This window comes from Oratosquilla oratoria, chromosome 5, assembly GCF_046742065.1.
Source record: "Oratosquilla oratoria isolate Oo_2021 chromosome 5, ASM4674206v1, whole genome shotgun sequence".
NCBI classification, from domain to species: domain Eukaryota; kingdom Metazoa; phylum Arthropoda; class Malacostraca; order Stomatopoda; family Squillidae; genus Oratosquilla; species Oratosquilla oratoria.
In genome coordinates, this window is record NC_134781.1 from 28641739 (window position 1) to 28663407 (window position 21669).

At 43.8% G+C, this 21669-nt stretch overlaps 2 protein-coding genes across 2 annotated transcripts; one reads left to right on the forward strand and one right to left on the reverse strand.

Moving 5' to 3' along the window:
- The first annotated feature begins 6520 nt into the window (after positions 1-6520).
- Positions 6521-6988, forward strand: LOC143025708 (cuticle protein 19.8-like). Its single transcript, XM_076185709.1, has one exon. The coding sequence runs from the start codon at positions 6521-6523 to the stop codon at positions 6986-6988; it is 468 nt and encodes a 155-aa protein (XP_076041824.1).
- A 2137-nt stretch (positions 6989-9125) lies between these two features.
- LOC143025709 (uncharacterized) lies at positions 9126-11389 on the reverse strand. The gene is made up of 3 exons (XM_076185710.1): positions 11375-11389; positions 10880-11191; positions 9126-10716 (listed from the first exon to the last, which is right to left on the reverse strand). The coding sequence occupies exons 1-3, from the start codon at positions 11387-11389 to the stop codon at positions 10228-10230; spliced, it is 816 nt and encodes a 271-aa protein (XP_076041825.1). The 3' UTR covers positions 9126-10227.
- Between the last annotated feature and the right edge of the window lie 10280 nt (positions 11390-21669).

Genomic DNA, 21669 nt, shown 5'->3' on the forward strand with positions numbered 1-21669 from the left:
TTGAGGAAACCTCCTTCCACTCCACTATCTGTTTACCTATCTCCTCACTTACTAGAATAGCCACCCCTTCCCTCCCTCGCCCTCTCTTCACTCCTGATAACCTCCCACTTACACTCCCAAATTTACACTCACCCTTCCCTTTCAACTTAGTTTCACTCAAAGCCAACACATCCATCTTTCTTCTCACAAACATACTACCTATCTCTTCTCTTTTACTCTCATCTGTACCACATCCACGCACATTAAAAGACCCAAACCTTAGGGTGCTGGCCCGAGGCCCTCCAGCACCCCTTATGCCTTTCCTTTTCTTTTTAGGAATCTGCCCCTTGGGGCTACAGGGAGAAGGATGCCTAGTCCCTCTCCCCGTCCCTTTCTTCTCGCCTCTTACGATCCAAGTGAGAAACTTGGTGGCAGTATTCTTTTCCCCCACCACAGGGAATTCCCCCATCACAGAAAGAGAATACTCAGAGAAATGGTACAGGACAGCAACAAGGGGTTGGGGGACAGCATAACGGAGGGACAGTCGTAGTATAAAAGTGTCATCATTTCTCTATGAACAGAATTTCTTCTATCATAGACAAAATGATGTGTGGCTCTGGTCCGTAGGGGCGCCCCATATAGACCCTAAAGTATCGACTGCATGCTACTTTGCCACAATAACAAGCAGCCAATACCCCAGATCTAAACACATTAAAACTAACCCAATCATCTTAACATTTTTACACGATGTAAAGGATACTTGGAGATCAGCATAGCCAAAAAATTAAAACGATCCATTAAATATCTATATTTTATCTATTTATTTATTTATCTAAATAGCAGTTACTCTTTAAATATGAATAACTAGTTCCCATGTTGATTGATTTACAAAGCAATTACCTGAAAGCTATGCATATCTCCTACAAACTTTGTGTGAATAAAAGTATATTGAAAAATGTTGAAATTATATATATAAAACAATACATTAACCAAAATAAAATCAGAACTTTCATTCAAAAACTATTTATAAATTCATTATGAGAGATGAAATGATTTTACCAAGTAAATAACTTCCTCGATTTATGAGAATCATTTTGCATTTAACTTTTTTAAGATAGAGTACAAAGTATAGAAGTTATTAAAGTTTTTATGACAAAAACTAACACAAATATGGGTTTTTAGATATCGCTTGATAAAGATTTGCTTACTGCTGCACAAAAAAATATGCTTCCTACAGATAAAACCATTAAAAAAAAGTTCTTCCTTAGAGTGTGTAGATTAGATATATATTTTTTTGTAAATTGGACAGGAAATAAGAAAAATAGAGCAATTTTTCCACATGTAACTTCACTGAAAATTGGTAGATTTAGTACCGTATATACGGTACTGCCAATAAACACCCCAGCAAACATTTCAGTAATGATCAGATACTCACATGCACACTCCACAGTAATCTAGAATGCACCAGGATAATATCCACTAGTACTTGCTCCACCTGACACTTGATAAGGCACACTAATTTTTTCATTGTTTCATTCTCTATTAGTGAACACTTACGTACAGAAATGTTATCTTCTTCCAATTTGCCTTCCACTAATTGCTTACGTAGTGACACAGGACTGAAAAATATTGGGAATGGGATGGCGTCCCATGACTCTCACCATGTTGACAACTCACTTCCACTATCATTTTTACCCTTCGTGTGTAATATTTTCATCTTGGCAGACATCTGCTGGCTTCTGCGTTTCTTTGTCTCACTTATTCGTGGCATTCTGGATGATGTCACACCTTAAGTCGTGAAAAAATGTGGGTAAAACTAATTCACACCTTACCAGTACAATTTCAAAACACAGAGGTGGAGGGGTGAGGGGAGGGGTTGCTGCCGGGAAACACACACAGCCCAACTGATCGTACCGTATAGCAACAGAATTTTTTCTAAAAACTCGTAATAATCGAAAAAAAACATATATAATGAATAATATAATTCACCATATGGCAACACCGCGCACCCATGCGTATGTTTGCCGGGCCATTCAAACTATTTAATGGGAAAATATGCGTAAATAATCGTACGCGTGGCACAGCTATACGTCCAGGCGTCGTCAGCTAAAAATGCATAATTTAATGATTTTCCATGATCCCAGACAGGTATCTCCCCTTGACTTATACTGCATTGAATAAGTCAATAGTTGATATATTTGTCCTATACACAATGTTAGGTTTCTAGTTTTTATATATTTGTCCAATATAAAATGTTAGGTTACAAAGAAAGCAATGGCCTCTGCTAGCGGACCCAGGGATCTTGGTGTGCACGTCCTGTGTAATAGTAGTCCTTGATGTATATATATATATATATATATATACATATATATATATATATATATATATATATATATATATACATATATATATCTATATATATTAATATATATATGTATATATATATATATCTATATCTATATATATACATATATATATATAATTATATATATATATATATATATATATATATATATATATACATATCAAAAGCTTTTTCCTCCTTATAAGGGAGGTAAACAAAAAATAAAGGTATAAAATCCACTCCCATCCATTCCATCCCCAACATACTCCACTCCCATCCATCTACCTCACTCCCTCTTATCTTGGCACCTCCTAGATGACAGGCCATCCCTGCATCATGCCCACTTCCTTGGGTCAGATGCAGTGTTGCAGGACACAGCACATCTGCAGCAAGGCCACTTCATTAAATCGCCGACCCCCCCTGTCTGTCCCCTCATTCAGAAAAGGAGAAGACGGGGAGAAACCCCTTCGGGCTCCGTCAATTTATTTCTCTTTCATACTCCCTCACCCCCCCCATCCCCACCCACTCCACCTCATGCATCACAGCTTCATCCATAAACAACCATTCTTCAATCACCCCTATTTTCTGTCCTCTCCCGTCCTTCCTCAACAGACATTCCCCTCTTTCCCAATGCCCCTTTTACCTCATCCATCCATCTCATCCTATGCCATCCCCTCATGTTCATTCCTTCCACCTTTGCCTTACACACCTCTTTTACTTGCCTTTCTTCACTCATTCTTTCCCTGTGTCCAAACCATTCCAATACTCACTCATCAACCCTATCTCCCAACTCCCTTTCCGCCCCGTTCTCCTCCTCACCTCCTCAATTGTTCACTCTACCCAGCCTAGTATCCCCTATCATACTTCTCAGGAATCTCATCTCAAACACATTCAAACTCCTTCTCTCTTCGTCTCTTATCTTCCATGTTCCTGTCCCGTACAGTGCTGTCGGCACAATCACTCCTTCATACAATCTCCTCTTAGCATCCATTCCCAAATGTCTATTTCTCATCACACTTTTTAATCCTCCAAGACATTTACTCGCTTCTCTCAATCTACATTCTACCTCCACCTCCACTCCTCCCTTTCCTGCCACATTCGCACCCAAGTATCTAACACTATCCACTTCCTCCAGTCCCTCTCCCTTAATACTCACTTCCAGTCTTCTGCCACCTTCACCCCTTCTATATCTCATCACCTTACTTTTACCCACATTTATCTTCAACTTTCTTCTTTCGCACACCTTCCTAACCTCAGTCACTAACTTCCTCAATCCCTCCTCTGATCATGTTACAGTGTCGTCAATAAACAACAACTGTTTATCTTTCACTTTTCGCCATTTTCTTTAACTATCTCCAATCCCTGACCCACCACCCTTGCATTTATCTCTCGCACCACCCTATCCATGTGTAAACTGAACAGTCAGGGCGACATAACACATCCGTGATGAAGTCCCACCTCTACCTCAAACCACTCTATCCATTTCTAATCCTAACACAAGTTGTTAAGAGCAGTCAGATGTTTTTACGAGAGTAGTAGAGCTTGTGTTATTCTATATCCTGAAAAACCTATTCACAACAACAATAACATGAAGATGAACGATACACTGCTTGTATTTCTTCTTAGAATGGTATGAAACGCTCATCAGGACAAAACGTTTTTCATACAGTCAAAAATAGAATGTAAAACAAACTAGTACCCTACAAAAACTTTAGACTGCCGATCAGCTGTACTCGTAGTAGATTACGGGTGTGTATGCTTACATTTGGCATTTAATGTCCGTGGTATTTAAACTTGCGCATGCGTAAGCACACTAAAATACCGCAAAATCGTTCGAAGAATACCCCAGGGGTGTTTTGGTAACCTCAACCCCATTTTATTTATCTATTTTTTATTTATTCATTTTTCTTTTTGTCATTTGATCATCAAATAATGGGTTAAGGGTCCCACCCTCCTTCCCACACCGAGTATCAGCCCCCGAGTATCCTCCTCATCCCAGACAACTCTCGGTAGACTCGGTCGAATTATCCCAGCCACCAGTTCTGTTCGTGGCTTCTTCGTCTCCTCCATCGAGGTTTGTCTCTTGAGGAGATGAACCTGTGACTGGGATCAACATCAGGGAAGTGTGCCACATGCACATAGAGACGGGGTTGAAGTACACCAATTGTGCTGCTAACAGTATTACAATTCTGTAGCAAACAGCCAAAACTTCCACCCTTGAGGACAATATCACACCCCAATACTGAGTTGTACAGGCAGTATAGCAAAGATATGCGGATGATAGCAGAGTGAAGGAGTTGAGTTTAATAGTGATCTGTTTTAACACTAGTCTCCAGTCTTAAAAGAATGCCGAGTCCGTTAGGATGTCACTAAAATTCTTAGAATATCGAGTTTATGATACATGCTTTACAGTCAATACTCCAAGACGAGGATCCTGGTAACAGTTCTTGACCGAGTTTCAGGGAGCGGTCGCTGGTTAGATACTAAACCATGGCAGCGATAAATCCCCCGACTGGTCAACAGGAAGTAACTACTTTTACGGCGGACACTCGGCTGAATAAAATCGCCTAGCGACAGCCAGAACACGTTGTGAGTACCTGGAAAAAGGTTGACAGCGATGACCTCAACCTTTTACGTGCACTGGTGTCGTAATCCGAAACGTGCTAGTCTCACATTTGCTTGGTTGTGGGTTCGAGTCCCGTATTCCTCTCCGATTCCCAGCACAGGTAACCACTCTCTCCCAAATCGCACAGGGCAAAGGTGAAGCCTTCGGCCACAGTTAATCAAGACAACCCATGCAGTCCCACACAAAAATGCACCATCCCACTCCCACACAGTGGAAAGAGAAAAACGCCTGGGAGGGCAGAGCCCTGTCAGTTGCGGTAAGTCACTGTTTTTTTGTGTGTGTTTTTTTTCCGAAGTTGAGTCACCTCCGAGCCTAACCAGAGCTGTCGAGAACCAACGCACCAAGTCCACAACAAGTTCCTGGAATCGAACTCACGACCACCTGCTCATGAGTTTAAGACGGTATCCACACTGACGACCAAAATCGACTGGCGGCGACCAGAACAGAGGGAGAGGTGCCACCCGGCACGGAAGGTACTAGAGGGGGCGCCACGTAGATAAATAGAATAGCCTGGCGTCACCTGGAATAGAAGATAAAGTACCACCCACTACGGAAGGGGCTAATGCGGCACTAATCAACTGACACAGTACAGAAGCGTTTCTATGTTAAATACCATTAGACATAAGGTCATTTCTTTATATAGTTTTCTTGTTCGGAGTTCTCTTCATACATTGTTACAGTCAATTATTTATGTTCCCCGTCAATTCAATGTACATTCACGGATACTTAGATTTTCAATCTCTTAGTCTCTATCTATCAGAATGGGATCGATACAGGAAGCTAGGCAACACTTGGGTCGTCACAGCTCTACGAATTCGTCAGAATCGCGGCTTGGATCCCCACCCGTCAACCCACCTAGCGTTGTGACCACAAGGCCTCAAGGCCTCTTGCCAGTCCTATATAAAGTCGGCCGAGTCCTGGAGGCCCACAATCAGCACCTCGGTGTCTCTCTTGTAACATGTCTCCTGCACAGGTAACCACTTCCTCGCACCCAGTGTCGTCCATTTCCCCTTTTTCGTCGCCTTCGCGAGTGTCTGTCTATGCACAGGGACACCTCCATGGTTGTCCAGACACATGTGTCACGTGATCGAGAACCCTTGATCGCGTTTTCTTCCGAGTGATGACGTGACGGCCCGTTTTCTGTTTTTCTCTCTCCAGCTGGCGGTGGTCTTGAGCTTGGTTGGGGCGGCCCTCGCCCGTCCGGAGACCGTCTCCCACGGTGGACCTCCCCGCCATGGCCCTCCTCAGGGGACCTACGCACCTCCTCAGCCCTCATACGCACCGCCCCCTCCGACCTACACGACGCCTCAGCCCACCTACGCACCGCCCGAGCCCTCCTACGCTCCTCCTCAACCCACCTACGCACCTCCAGAACCAACTTACGCTCCACCCCAGCCCACCTACGCTCCACCCCAGCCTTCCTACCAGTCGCATGAGCCTACATACCCAGTAAGTGGAACGAGAGGTTTATTTTAGCAGGCACAGCCTTCCCATTTGCTAACGCATGTAGTCTTTTAAGTGTGTGAGTTTTGGGACCCTCGCTCCACTCTGAGAGGGCCCAGCAAAAACATATGACTCAGAGTCTTTCTTCCAAACAGCCACGACCCCACGACTTCGAGTACTCCGTCAAGGACTACGAAGGCAACGACTTCGGCCACAGCGAGAACTCGGACGGCCAGACCGCCCAGGGCACCTACTACGTCCAACTCCCCGACGGCCGCCTCCAGACCGTCACCTACACGGCCGACGACTACGCCGGCTACGTCGCCGACGTCCAATACGAGGGAGAGGCCCAGTACCCGACCCATCAGCCCTCGTCCGCCTACAGCGCCCCCGCTGCCCCTGCCCCCGCTCCCACCTACAGCGCCCCCGCTGTCGCTGCCCCCGCGCCCACCTACAGCGCCCCTTCCCCTGCGCCCACCTACAGCGCCCCCGCTGCCCCCGTACCCACCTACAGCGCCCCCGCTGCCCCCGCGCCCACCTACAGCGCCCCTGCTCCCGCACCAGTTCCGCAGAACAACTACGGCCCACCCCACTGATCCCATGACTCTTCTTCCCACCACCGTGACGTGTTCTGCAAAACAACGACGACTACGATGACGACGAGTTGAGCCAATCTTGTGGAGGAACACCTTGTTCCTCCCTAGTCCCCCCTGTGACTGACACCTCGCTACAGTCGAGTATCAATGAAAATAAAGATTCAGGTTTATTTTTGTACTTAATCTGTGATGTTTGTCTCCTTCCCACCCCTTGCCCCTTCACTCCCGTCTGAATGCTTAATCTTTTATTCTATTTGCCACCAGGCGATTCTGTTCACTACATTGTGGCACCCTCTTATTCTGGATGTCTTCCTCACGTCTATGTTACTGTTTTATCCTGTCTATCACCATGCTATTCGCCTCTTTGGCACACCTTCATCACAGAGAAGAGGTTCCAACAGGGCACTTGACCTGAGTCGGTATTTGCGTGTCCAAGGCAGACTTTGAGCTCTTGACCTTTCGACCCAGGCCTCTGCTGACTGATGTCGTCTGCCGCTAGTCGGGGGACTATTGAAGTGCGTGTCTCTTGGAGAACTTCAAACTTTAATGCACACAAAATATAGATTGTACAACATTGTAGTAGTAATCAGATAATCAGTGACTGCGTTGGTATCACAGTGGTAACAGACTGGCGCTTTTGGCTAGGGGCCCGAGTTCGAGGCTCGGTCGCAACTGCTGAACTTAATTATCGTATCAAAAGCTAATGAAGCCTGTTTTTCAGGATACTTACCTTAAATATAAGTTATTCTTTAAGCTGTGTGAAGTGTATTGTAACGTATTTTTATTTGGAAACTGCTCTTCACATATTGTACAGAATGTCAACAGAGAAACAGATAAAGCCTTATGAATGGTCTGTTGCGAATCAGTTGGGGACCTCTTCTGCAAAGAAACATCTTCGACCTCTTCATAAAAACTAATGAAATAAAAGTAAGCAGAAACGAAGAAAATAAATATCTCGTGATCTGAGACAAAAAATCCTATAATTAGTTGACGACAGGATAGAAACGCTGGTTATCTTCCATGAAACATTAAGGGCGCGTCCATGCATGGCGTCAGTATGTGACAAACTCGACGAAGTGAGCAAGTGTTGCGACTCCTGTTACCGACAGACGCGTAATAGCGGATGCATTTTACGTTGAGTGTTCGTTAGGGTGTGTCCACGTAAGTCTCCAGCATGTGACACACTGGACGAAACGCCGAGGATTTAGTGCAATACCACCCCATTCCCTTCTTCCTCTCTATTTACATCCCACGACTACGACTACCTACGATCATTCGACTTGCCATTTTTCGAAGTTACAATGGGTTTTGGCAGGATAAATTATATATTCTAATATTCCAGTGTTAGCCAACATAGGTATACACATTCTCATGTTATTTGCTTTGCTAAATATGTTTGCTTAAGGAAGATTAGTCTCATTTGTGATCACTGCTCTATTTCTTCTTACATTGGCGGCGCGGTCGCCACCCCGGTCTGTGCACCACTCCTCCTCCTCCTCCCCACCCCCACCCCCCATTTTCGACTTAGGTTTGTTTTCGACTTACAAAGTGTTTCGCGGAACCTAACCCCATCGTTAGTCGAGGAGTACTTGTACCTGAGTTGGAAGGTAACACAACCCGTCCAATCTGTCATATATAGCTAACTTGTGCGAATGCGCCCAGCCACCATTCCCGAATAACATCGTCTTATGTACTTTCCTAACTTGCCCGAACCATTCTGTTGAGCTCATGGTTAATGGTAAAATGAGAAATTTAAAGGAATTTAGTGGGTTTGAAATTTCTGTCCGTTTATAAAAGATCGTTTGCCACAACTTTGCAGTAAGTATCCAGGCAATTATCAAACACGCTAAATTCAGCTGATATATCTCAGTAGAAGTATGTATATTGAGTAGTTAAGTCCAAGGGTAAATTTGGATGGTAAAAAAAAGACCATGCAGCTCTCTCTCTCTCTCTCTCTCTCTATATATATATATATATATATATATATATATATATATATATATATATATATATATGTATATATATATAATATATATATATATATATATACGTGTTTCTCTACATCTGTCTGGCTCTTGGGAGGCTAAAAAGACCCATTTCGGCCAATGAACCTCCTACGGACCAGAGGTACGCAATATTCTTTCAACACTGATCACTATAGCCCTTTGCGTTCAAAGGGGTCCGTTCAGGATGGGGCAGAAGCAGGAATTCCCCCGAGTGCGACGGTACCATTTTGACCACCAATTAATTATTGGTTCGTCACTGTCACCTGTCACACAGCGACGTCTCGGCGTGGTAACATGGGAAAAAAAGCGCTTCTACCACGTGTCATAGAATCTATTCGAATCGTTGTTACAATCATAAAAAGTGATACACATTGTACTATATAGCTTCCTTTACTTACATACAGAATAGAAAATGATGAAAATAGCACATAGATGGGAAATAAGAGAGAGAAGTATGCTAAGGTTGATTTGGCACTATGGCTCACGACCTATGCCACACCCTGAACGGACTCGTTGGAGCGCAAGGACTATAATCATCGCTTAAGGAAGAATACTGATCACTCTCTCTCCTTCCTGCTGCCCTGTTCGAATCTCTCCTTTGTCAACTCTATGACTCCACTTCTTCGGCGCGGTGGATGGAAGCTCTGGTTATAAGCGATGAACAGATGCCCCTCTGTTACCATTGTGTTGCCACTGATACGATATTTTCAAGGTGGTCACTCAAAATCAGATACTTACTACAAAAAACTAGCACCTTTCATGCTGTACAATTTAGTTTCTGTATATATTAAACTTTGGACACGTCTGTGACCGAACTTTGCCCAGAGGATGGATGCACACCCACTTCAATCATTCGTCTTCGACTTGGGTCAAATGTTTTGTCTGAAACATTTCTCTGTCATCCAGGTGGACCAAAGAGTAACAGAAGGTGAGGAAGAAAGCCAGAATGAGCCACAGGGGTAAATAGAATCACTTAGCGACAACCAGAATAAAAGATTAAGCATTCCCTGGTACGGAAGGGACTGGAAAGGCTGGGAGGGGGGACGAGACAAACATCGCAGATTAAGTATAAAAATAAACTTGATTCTTTATTTTCATTGACACTCGACTGTAGCGAGGCGTCATTCACAGAGGGGATGTGGGAGGAGCGAGGCGTTCCTCCACAAGAATGACTCGGTTCGTCGTCGTTGTTTTGCAATATACGTCTAGGTAGCGGGAAGAAGAGTCGCCGGATCAGTGGGGCGGGCCATAGGTGTTCTGTGGAACTGGTGCGGGGGCAGGGGCGCTGTAGGTGGGCGCGGGGGCAGCGGGGGCGCTGTAGGTGGGCGCGGGGGCAGCGGGGGCGCTGTAGGTGGGAGCGGGGGCAGGGGCAGGGGCGCTGTAGGTGGGCGCGGGGGCAGGGGCACTGTAGGTGGGCGCGGGGGCAGCGGGGGCGCTGTAGGTGGGAGCGGGGGCAGGGGCGCTGTAGGTGGGAGCAGGGGCAGCGGGGGCGCTGTAGGCGGACGAGGGCTGGTGGGTCGGGTACTGGGCCTCACCCTCATACTGGACGTCGGCGACGTAGCCGGCGTAGTCGTCGGCCGTGTAGGTGACGGTCTGGAGGCGGCCGTCGGGGAGTTGGACGTAGTAGGTGCCCTGGGCGGTCTGACCGTCCGAGTTCTCGCTGTGGCCGAAGTCGTTGCCTTCGTAGTCCTTGACGGAGTACTCGAAGTCGTGGGGTCGGGGCTGTTTGGAAGAAAGACTCTGAGTCATATGTTTTTGCTGCACATTGGGAACTCGGCACTCTCAGAGTCGAGCGAGGGTTCAAAAACCCACACACATAAAAGACTACATGCGTTAGCAAATGGGAAGGCTGTGTCTGCTAAAATAAACCTCTCGTTCCACTTACCGGGTATGTAGGCTCATGCGACTGGTAGGAAGGCTGGGGTGGAGCGTAGGTGGGCTGGGGTGGGGCGTAAGTTGGTTCTGGAGGTGCGTAGGTGGGTTGAGGAGGTGCGTAGGAGGGCTCGGGCGGCGCGTAGGTGGGCTCGGGCGGTGCGTAGGAGGGCTGAGGCGTCGAGTAGGTCGGAGGGGGTGGTGCGTATGAGGGCTGAGGAGGTGCGTAGGTCCCCTGAGGAGGGCCATGGCGGGGAGGTCCACCGTGGGAGACGGTCTCCGGACGGGCGAGGGCCGCCCCGACCAAGCTCAAGACCACCGCCAGCTGGAGAGAGAAAAACAGAAAACGGGCCGTTACGTCATCACTGAAGAAAACGTGAGCAAGGGTCCTCGATCACGTGATATATGTGTCTGGACAACCATGGAGGTGTCCCTGTGCATAGACAGACACTCGCGAAGGCGGTGAAGAAGGGGAAAGGGACGACACTGGGTGCGAAGAAGTGGTTACCTGTGCAGGAGACATGTTGCAGGAGAGACACCGAGGTGCTGAGTGTGGCCCTCCAGGACTCGGCCGACGTTATATAGGACTCGCAAGAGGCCTTGAGGCCTTGAGGCCTTGTGGTCACGGCGCTAGGTGGGTTGGCGGGTGGGGACCCAAGCCGCGATTCTGACGAATTCGTAAAGAGCTGTGACGACCCAAGTGTTGCCTAGCTCCCTGTATTGACCCCTTTCTGATAGATAGAGACTAAGAGATCGAAAATCTTAAGTATCCGTGAATGTGCATTGAATTGACGGGGAACATGAATAATTGACTGTAACAATGTATGAAGAGAACTCCGAACAAGAAAACTATATAAAGAAGTGACCTTATGTCTAATGGTATTTAACATAGAAACGCTTCTGTACTGTGTCAGTTGATTAGTGCAGCGTTAGCCCCTTCCGTAGTGGGTGGCACTTTATCTTCTATTCCAGGAGACGCCAGGCTATTCTATTCATCTACGTGGCGTCCCCTCTAGTACCTTCCGTGCCGGGTGGCACCTCTCCCTCTGTTTTGGACGCCGCCAGGCGATTTTGGTCGTCAGTGTGGATACCGTCTGAACCCCTGAGCATGTGGTCGTGAGTCCAGTTCCTGGGACGTGTTGTGGACTTGGTGCGTTGGTTCTCGACAGCTCTGGTCAGGCTGGGAGGCGACTCAACTTCGGGGAAAACAAAACTGCGACTTACCGCAACTGACAGGGCTTTGCCCTCCCAGGCGTTTGTCACTTTCCACTGCGTGCATTTTTGTGCGGGACTGCCTGGGCTGCGAACGGGTTAATCTCATCTTCTTGCAGCAGAGGAACCAGAGAGAAACCCCAGGGGAAAGGTTAAAGTGAGCGAGGAGCCTACGCCAGGAACCCTTGATTAACTGTGGCCGAAGGCTTCACCTTTGCCCTGTGCGATTTAGGAGAGAGTGGTTACCTGTGCTGGGAATCGGAGAGGAATACGGGACTCGAACCCACAACCAAGCAAATGTGAGACCAGCACGTTTCGGATTACGCCACCAGTGCACGTAAAAGGTTGAGCTCATCGCTGTCAACCCTTTTCCAGGTACTCACAACCTGTTCTGGCTGTCGCTAGGCGATTTTATTCAGCCGAGGGAAGCATTCTCCAAACACAAAGAGGGTGGGCTCTGTGTCCGCCGTAAAAGTAGTTACTTCCTGCTAACCAGTCGGGGGATTTATCGCTGCCATGGTTTAGTATCTAACCAGCGACCGCTCCCTGAAACTCGGTCAAGAACTGTTACCAGGATCCTCGTCTTGGAGTATTGACTGTACAGCATGTATCATAAACTCGATATTTTAAGGATTTTAGTGACATCCTAACGGACTCGGCATTCTTTTAAGACTGGAGACTAGTGTTAAAACAGATCACTCCCAAACTCAACTCTCTTCACTCTGCTACCATCCGCATATCTTTCCTATACTGCCTGTACAACTCAGTATTTCGGAGTGATATTGTCCTCAAGGGTGGAAGTTTTGGCTGTTTGCTACAGAATTGTAATACTGTTAGCAGCACAATTGGTGTACTTCAACCCCGGCTCTATGTGCATGTGGCACACTTCCCTGATGTTGATCCCTGTCACATGTTCATCTCCTGTAGAGAAAAACCTCGATGGACGAGACGAAGAAGCCACAAACAGAACTGGTGGCTGGGACAAGTTGACCAAGCCTGCTGAGAGCGGTTTGGAATGGGAAGAGTGGGGGGGCTTGTTTTGGGAGGTGGGAGGGGCGGGTTGTCGCCGTGGTCTGAAATAAGTGATGCGATCCCTTCACCTCCCCACCCCCCAGCGTATGCATTTCGTTGAATATGATTGGTGGCGGCGGAAAAGCCCTCGGAGATATCGAAACCACCTGTATTCATGGAAGGCCCTGGTCGCCGCTTGCATTCTCTTCGTTGATCATCCAGAGCAGAGACAAAGAATATTCTAACGCCAAACGTTGTCACACTGGCCCTCGGGCGCGCACGATTCAGGTCGAGGAGGCATGATAAACATGTCCTTGCTCTTGTTCTTGTTCTTTTTTTTACGTGGTTGTCAACAAGAGTAGTCGGAAAAATAACAACAGCTCACGAAAGAATTATTTTCCTCCGTGAAGTGAGAGTTTATGAAGAGAAGGAGGAGGAGGAGGAAATGGAGGAGGAAATGGCCGACCTCATGAATTTGCACCGAAGGCTGTTATTACAACAAACGAGGAAATAAAAGTGCAACACCCCTCCCTCCCTCCCTCCCCCACCCTCCCCCTTCACCTAGGCAAGGCCGTTGTCTCGTTTACCAGCTCACAGGATCATTCTTCACCCATCCCGTCCTTCCCTCGTCTCCCCTGCCGGCGGCGTCGACCCGAGATCTGATTCAAACAAGAAACCGTTTTAACCGTTACAAACCAGTGCGACGGCTAAAGGATCCACCCTATGAAGACCGCGTTATCATCTGATCATTTACATATATACACAAATGCATACATATGTAAGTGGAGTAGGAAACACAGGAGCTTTAGTCTGAGTTTATTCCTGACTAGTTTCGCAGGTATGCTTTTTCAAAGGATACCTGCGAAAATAATAACAATAATGATAATAATAATAATAATAATAATAATAATAATAATAATAATGATGATAATAATAATAATAATAATAATGATAATGATAATAATAATAATAATGATGATGATGATGATGATGATGATGATGATGATGATGATGATGATGATGATGATGATGATGATGATGATGATGATGATGATGATGATGATAATAATAATAATAACAATAGTTATAATAACAACAACAACAACAACAATAATAATAATAATAATAATAATAATAATAATAATAATAATGATGATGATGATGATGATGATGATGATGATGATGATGATGATGATGATGATGATGATGATGATGATGATGATGATGATGATGATGACGACGAAGAAGAAGACGACGACGAAGACGATGATGATGATGATGATGATGATGATGATGATGATGATGATGATGATGATAATAATAACATTAATGATAATAATAAAAATAATAATAATAATGATAAAAATAACAATACTAATAATAACAATAATAATATTAATAATAATAATAATGATAATAATAATAATAATAATGATAATAATAATAATAATAATAATAAAATAATAATAATGATAATAATAATAATAATAATAATACTAATAATAATAATAATAATAATAATAATAATAATAATAATGATAATAATAATAATGATAATAATAATAGTGGTAGTGAAGATAATATTAATAATAAGTTGAGTACCGTAACAGCTATGTATGGACCAATAGGTCTTTTGTTGTTCGGTTGTCTATGGCACTCTATGTAACTGCCAGAATGTTTCGCTCGATAGGGAACACCTGGCATACTTACATTCTGCCTTTCCTCTTCCTGACTTGTTCTTTGCCCATGTTCTGTGTTCTTCCAGAACACACTACTTCTCCCGGGACAAAGGAACAAATCTGGAGATGTTGTTCTGATGAACACCAGATCACATTCTGGAAAGGAGAACCTCTAGCTCAGCAGAGTGAAAAAATTAAAAGTGTCTCAACTGACCTTTTGTGGAACAAAAATCCAAAATTGATCATTCCTGGTGTTTGGTACTCGCTGATGTGAATGAACATGAGACCATAAGGCCTACATTAGACAGTTCTATGTCATTGCCACCTATCATCCCCGTCCATCAAGTTATCTAACCTTCTCTTAAAACAATCAATGGTTTTATCGCTCACTACATGGTTACTAAGTCTATTGTATTCGTTAACCATTCCACTTATAAACCAGTCATTGCCTGTTTCTTTTTTAAACCTAAATTTCTCCGATCTAAATCCAAGACTGTGAGTCCTGCCCTGCCGCCTTGATATGATGACCTTGTTCGCATCACCCTTGTTAATTCAACATGTTTCGATTACTCGTCATGCTTACACAATGTACCTTGATCGAGATGTCAATTTTGCTTTTTTTTTTCATGACTAGCTGCGTCTCTCGGAATGCGGCGATGATTTGTACAATATATTATAGCGTTTCTATCACTAAATGCTTAGAAAAAGTGACAATATCCTTTTTAATCCCGTATCAAGGGGTCCCCTGAATACATAAGTCGATGTAAGGACAAAGCTTGAAAGTTTGAGAAACACTGGTCTATTGCATGCTCCTTCAGACTCTCTATCCTTTCTAAACTGGTCTTCTTTCAGTCTTCTCTCTCTCTCTCTCTCTCTCTATATATATATATATATATATATATATATATATATATATATATACATAAATATATATATATATATGAATATATATATATATATATATATATATATATATATATATATATATATCTCCCCTTTGTAAGTTTGTCTTCTTCATCCATCGCGGACCTCTGTTGATTTTTTCTTCTTCTTCTTTCTGGGGGTTATCCATGCATTTGCTCCCTTTCCATAACACCACTCCTACTCAGGGTGCCTTTCCCAATTTCAACATTTTCCCATCATTCTCTCAATTTCTTAACCTTAACCTTTTTCTTCTATGTCTCTTACCCCATCTTCTTCAGCTCCGTCCCAAAAAGCCCTGCTTCTACTACACGGTTCGACGGCGCAGTGGTACCGTTCGTGACCGCTAATCCAGTGTGTGGTAGGTCACAGTATTACCCGTAGACTGGGAGAGTTCCGAACTCTCCTTCGGGAGGTTAATAGCTGTCAATCACGATTCCAACACGTGATCCAAGAATGTGGTGAAACTCTCTAATCCCATTGAATCTTTTATGCAAAACATTAATCGGTTCATCATTGGTGAAGTCATTAACGACGCCAATGATAAAGCGATTAATGTTTAGCATAACAAAAACCCACAAGAAAAGTCTTATAAGAGAGGATGTCTTCAACGTCTATGAGAGACTATCTTAAACTAAGCTATGGTCTTATTTGTATATGTGAATATATTACCTGTCTATATCATAAAAAATATACATGTTTTTACTAGGTTTAAATATGTCTATATGGTGGAAATTCTTTTACAGTAGGCGTATAACAATATCTGTGAGGAAGCTGCATAAATAGTATATGTGTACTGTAGTTTAGAGATGTACGTACGGTTTGTAGATTGACCTGTATACTAGACCATATTAACTTGATGAAAGTTGTATGATGTATAATGCTGTATAAAATAATTTGGACAATAAAGTAAATCAAATTAAACTATCCGCGTTGCATATTGTCGATTCTGTTCTCGTCAATACTAGGAACTAGAAAGCCTTCCACCTACGATATAAGGCTCCAACAATATCTTGGTGAAAAGGAAGAGAAAGAGGAGAAAGAAGAATAAGAGGAGAAAGAAGAATAAGAGGAGGAGGAGGAAGAGGAGGAGGCGGGAATGATAATGAGAAGGAGATGAGGAGTAGGTGAGGATGAGGAAAGGGAGATGGGGAGGAGGATATGTAGAAGGATGTAGGGAAGAAGAGAGAAAGGCGGGGAAAAAGTAGAGAGAGAGAGAGAGAGAGAGAGAGAGAGAGAGAGAGAGAGAGAGAGAGAGAGAGAGAGAGAGAGAGAGAGAGAGAGAGAGAGAGAGAGAGAGAGAGAGAGAGAGAGAGAGAATTGAGAAAGCGAGTGGGGTGAGGGGAAGCGAGGAAAGGGAAAGGAAGATACTGTACAAGGGAGGAAAGGGGGGAGTAGAGGAAGCGGGGAGTGAGTGAGGGAGAGAGGGAGATGGGGAGGGAGGGAGGGAGAAGAGGGGGTAGAGAGATGAAGAGAGATAGAGAGAGAGCGGGAGAGAGAATGAGAAAGCGAGTGGGGTGAGGGGAAGCGAGGAAAGGGAAAGGAAGATACTGTACAAGGGAGGAAAGGGGGGAGTAGAGGAAGCGGGGAGTGAGGGAGGGCGAGAGGGAGATGGGGAGGGAGGGAGGGAGGGAAGGGGTTAGGGGAAGAGGAAGGCTGCAATGATTTGGATGAAAGCTTGCAAACGACCTTTGAGAGTCGTAAAAACAACAGCAAAGGAAATTAATGTTGGACAGCAAGTCCACGGGTTTATTCTGTTTCCTTTTTCTTTTTCTTTTTTTCTTTTTTTCCGACAATAAATCCATTCCAAAACCGTTTCTGCGTGTTTGCCTCTCGGCTGGAACATGAAAATCTATCTACATCAAATCAATCTCCCGATTCTTACTTCCCCCCTCCCCCCCTTTCCTCCTCCCCGTCCCCCTCCCAAGGTCGTTCCACTTCCATTTTTTATTTTTTTTTTCTATTACAGAGGAAAGACTATTTTGCTGACCGCATGACACTGAAGAATGTCGGCGCAATTCTAGCAGTCACGGGTCGAGAAGGACTTGAGCACCGCTGTGCGCCGTCACCTCAACCTCCCCCCCCCCGCCTCCCGACCCCGCTACCCCTACCACGCCCGCCATTGACACCTGTCGAGGCTGCCAAAGGTGATTGACTGGTGTACGTGATAGCCTGTGCAAGTGCCAATAACCGCGATTTTTTTTTTCTTTCATCGTGGTTGGATTGATCGGTCTACCCCTTTCACTGACAGCTGTAAGACTTTTTCCAGTTAATGCCAAGCTATCTTATTCAGTTCTTTGGACGTCCTCTGTTCTGCAGAGGATTAAAGACAAAGCTGGGTCGTACAAGGTCATTCATTATCATTTTACTATTGCTATTGTTATATTACTACTATTATTACTAGTAGTGGTAGTAGTAGTAGTATAGTTATCATTGTCATTATATATATATTTTTTATATAATATATATATACATATATCTTTTTTTTTTTCTAAGATATCGCGATGTTCATGGGGGAGAAAGTGACACCAGTTACAGTTCAGGACTCCCTAATTATAAGGTTCTTTGATTTATACACTCTTCGTCTGACGCTATTTGACTTCCGAAATTGGCCTCTGCGGTCCCCTGCTTCCCACGAGACCCACAAAGGCTTCCATCGGAACACTTTAAGCTCTTCGGAGGAACTTCCCCCTTCTCGGGAAGGTCTCGACTCTTTGTTCTTCGGCAGAAGGTCTCTGCTCACCCGTTCTGCCCCTGGGAGCTTCCGGCCTCCAGAAGGTCTCCCTTTCTCTCTCTCTTTCTCTCTCTCTCTCTCTCTCTCTCTCTTCTCTTCTTCTTCTTCTTCTTCCTTTCTTCTTCTCTCTCTCTCTCTCTCTCTCTTTCTCTCTCTCTCTCTCTCTCTCTCTCTTCTCTTCTTCTTCTTCTTCTTCCTTTCTTCTTCGTCTTCCTCCCCCTCCTCCTCTTCTTCTTCTTCTTCTTCTTCTTCTTCTTCTTCTTCTTCTTCTTCTTCTTCTTCTTCTTCTTATTATTATTATTATTATTGTTAATATTATTATTATTATTATTATTATCATTATTATCATTATTATTATTATTATTATTATTATTACTATTATTATTATTATTATTCTTTCTTTTACTTCTTTCTCCTTTTGTTCTTCTACTTCAACTTCTCCTTTCGCTTCTTTTCTTCTTCTTCAGCTTCTCATTCCTCTTCTATTTCCTCTTCTTTTTCCTCCTCCTCTCTTCTTACGCCCTACGTCTTCACAGACATTATATTCCCGTTCTCAGCAAAGGATAAGAATCAACGTCTCTCCCCCAGTGTCAGTTGCCGGCTTCCAAGAGACCGTGGGTAACCAGCGAACAGAAACCCAAATCACCAGTGACAGAGTGCTGGAAACAGTTTCTTCCAAAATATGATTGATTGGTTTGGCGTCGCGAGCTCCCCCTACCAGGAGGCTAGAACGGTGCGCCTTACAGAGGACTATGCAGTGAAGAATCTAATGAACCATGCCCTTGGTCCAACTTGCTGACGGCAGAGTTCGAACTGTCGTCACCTTGATCTCCGCCACAAGTAGCGACGCTCTAAAGCGCTCAGGTCGTAAACTTACGATCTGGAGGCAGAGCTCTTTAGGAGACAATAACAACCGGTGCAACCACAACTGCAGACCTCAGCAATGACTCTCAAAATTACCCACACAATAATTTGTCTTTCTTATGCACGGGATTTCAATCAAGGAACAAAATCATGGGAGTTTTGTGTGATAAATGAAGACAAATTAAAGCCTCGAGGATGAAGATAAATATCGAATCTCCGGTAATTATGAAATAGAAAAAAAATAGCTGTGACCTTTTTAGCCATAATGGGGAATAGTTTATTGTATTGCTGACCACCGATGGTATTTTTTTTTTCTTTTTACAGAGATCGAGACATATGTTTATAGTGTAATACATAATGTGTGTTATCTATTATTTGCGTTATATAATATAAACCATATTGCTGTTATCATTGTTTTATTATCAATATCATTTTTAACAGATATCGTGACACATGTTTATAGTTTAAGACATATTTTGCGTTACCTAGTATTTATGTTATGTAATATATACTTTATAATTCCAATCACTATTGCTTTAGCAATCATTATTATTGTTATTAACATTACCGTTATTATCATTATTATTATTATTATTATTATTATTATTATTATTATTATTATTATTATTATTATTATTATTATTATTATTATTATTAATATTATTATCAATATTATTACTATCATTATTATCATTATTAACAGTAACATTATCATATCATTATCAATATTGTTGTTGTTGTTGTTGTTGTTGTTGTTGTTGTAGTTGTTGTTGTTGTTGTTTTTGTTGTTGTTTTTGTTGTTGTTGTTGTTATTATCATTATTAATATTATTATTATTATTATCATTATTATCATTATCACCATGATCATTATCATCGTTACCATTATTATTATCATTACTATTAGCATTATTATTACTATAATTATCACTATCATTGCTATTTCATTATCACTTCACGGTCTAACGGTTCGTCGAACGCGGTTCGACAGACACGTGTGTGAACGTGTGAACGGGGTATTTGGTTGTCGAACACGTTATTCGACACCCAAATACCCCGTTCACACGTTCACACATCACTTTAAACACGTGTCTGTCGAACCGCGTTCGACGAACCGTTAGACCGTGTAAACAAGCACATCTTTCCCATCATCGATATATATATGTATTAGAAATCACTGGGAAAAAACAAAGACATAAGTACATACATACATATACCAAGGCTTTTTCCCCCTTTCAAGGGAGGTAGCCAAAAAGGGAAAGGCATAAAAACACTCCCACCCATTTCATCCCTAAATACACTCCACACCCCTCCCACCCTCCCTCTCATCTGAGCACCTCCTGGATGATGGGTCATCCCTGCACCTTGCCCACCGCCCTGGGTCAGAAGCAGTGTCGCAAGACACAGCACATCCACAGCAAGGCCGCTTCATTTAATCGGCGACCCCCCCTCTCCGTCCCCCCTTGCATATAAGGAGAGGACGGGGAGAAATCCCTTCGGGCTGCGTCAAAATTTGCTCACACATACTACCTCACCCCCACCCCCCGCCCATTCCTCCTCATGCAATCACAACATCATCCATATACAACCATTCTCCACTCACCTCTGTCTTCCGTCCTCTCCCTTCCTTCCTCAACAGACATTCACCTCTTAAATGTAATAAATGTAAATGCCTTGGTGGATTAAAGAGTGTAATGAGGAACAGACATTTAGGAATGGATGCGAAGAGGAGACTGTATGAAGGAGTGATTGTGCCAACAGCACTGTATGGGGCAGAAACGTGGAACATAAGAGAAGAGGAGAGAAGGAGTTGAATGTTTGAGATGAGGTGTCTGAAAGTATAGTGGGGGTTACTAGGCTAGATAAGAGTGAGAAATGAGGGGGTGAGGAGGAGAACAGGGGTGGAAAAGGAGCTGGGAGATTGAGGTTGGATGAAAGAAATATTAGGGATGGTTTGGACACTGAAAGAAGTGTATGAGTGAAGAAAGACTAGTTTAAAAGAGGTAGGAAGGCAGTATTGTGGAGGGATGTGAACATGAGGGGACGTCCTAGATGAGGTGGATGGATGGGGTGAAGGGGGCTTGTACTTGGTACTAAACAAGTGTCCTTGTGGAGGAAGCTGAGGATATTTAAGTCAATCCCATGACAAGAATCTGTTTATTGGAAATGGACGATGATGGTATTTACAATTATTTGTGGCGAAAAATTCTGGATTCTTTGTCTTCAGTATACAAGTTCTATCAGGATGGTTTGGACACATGGAAAGAATGAGTGAAGAAAGACTAGTAAAAGAGGTGTGGAAGGCAGATGTGGAGGGAGTGAACATGAGGGGACGTCCTAGGATGAGGTGGATGGATGGGGTGAAGGGGGCTTTGGGGAAGAG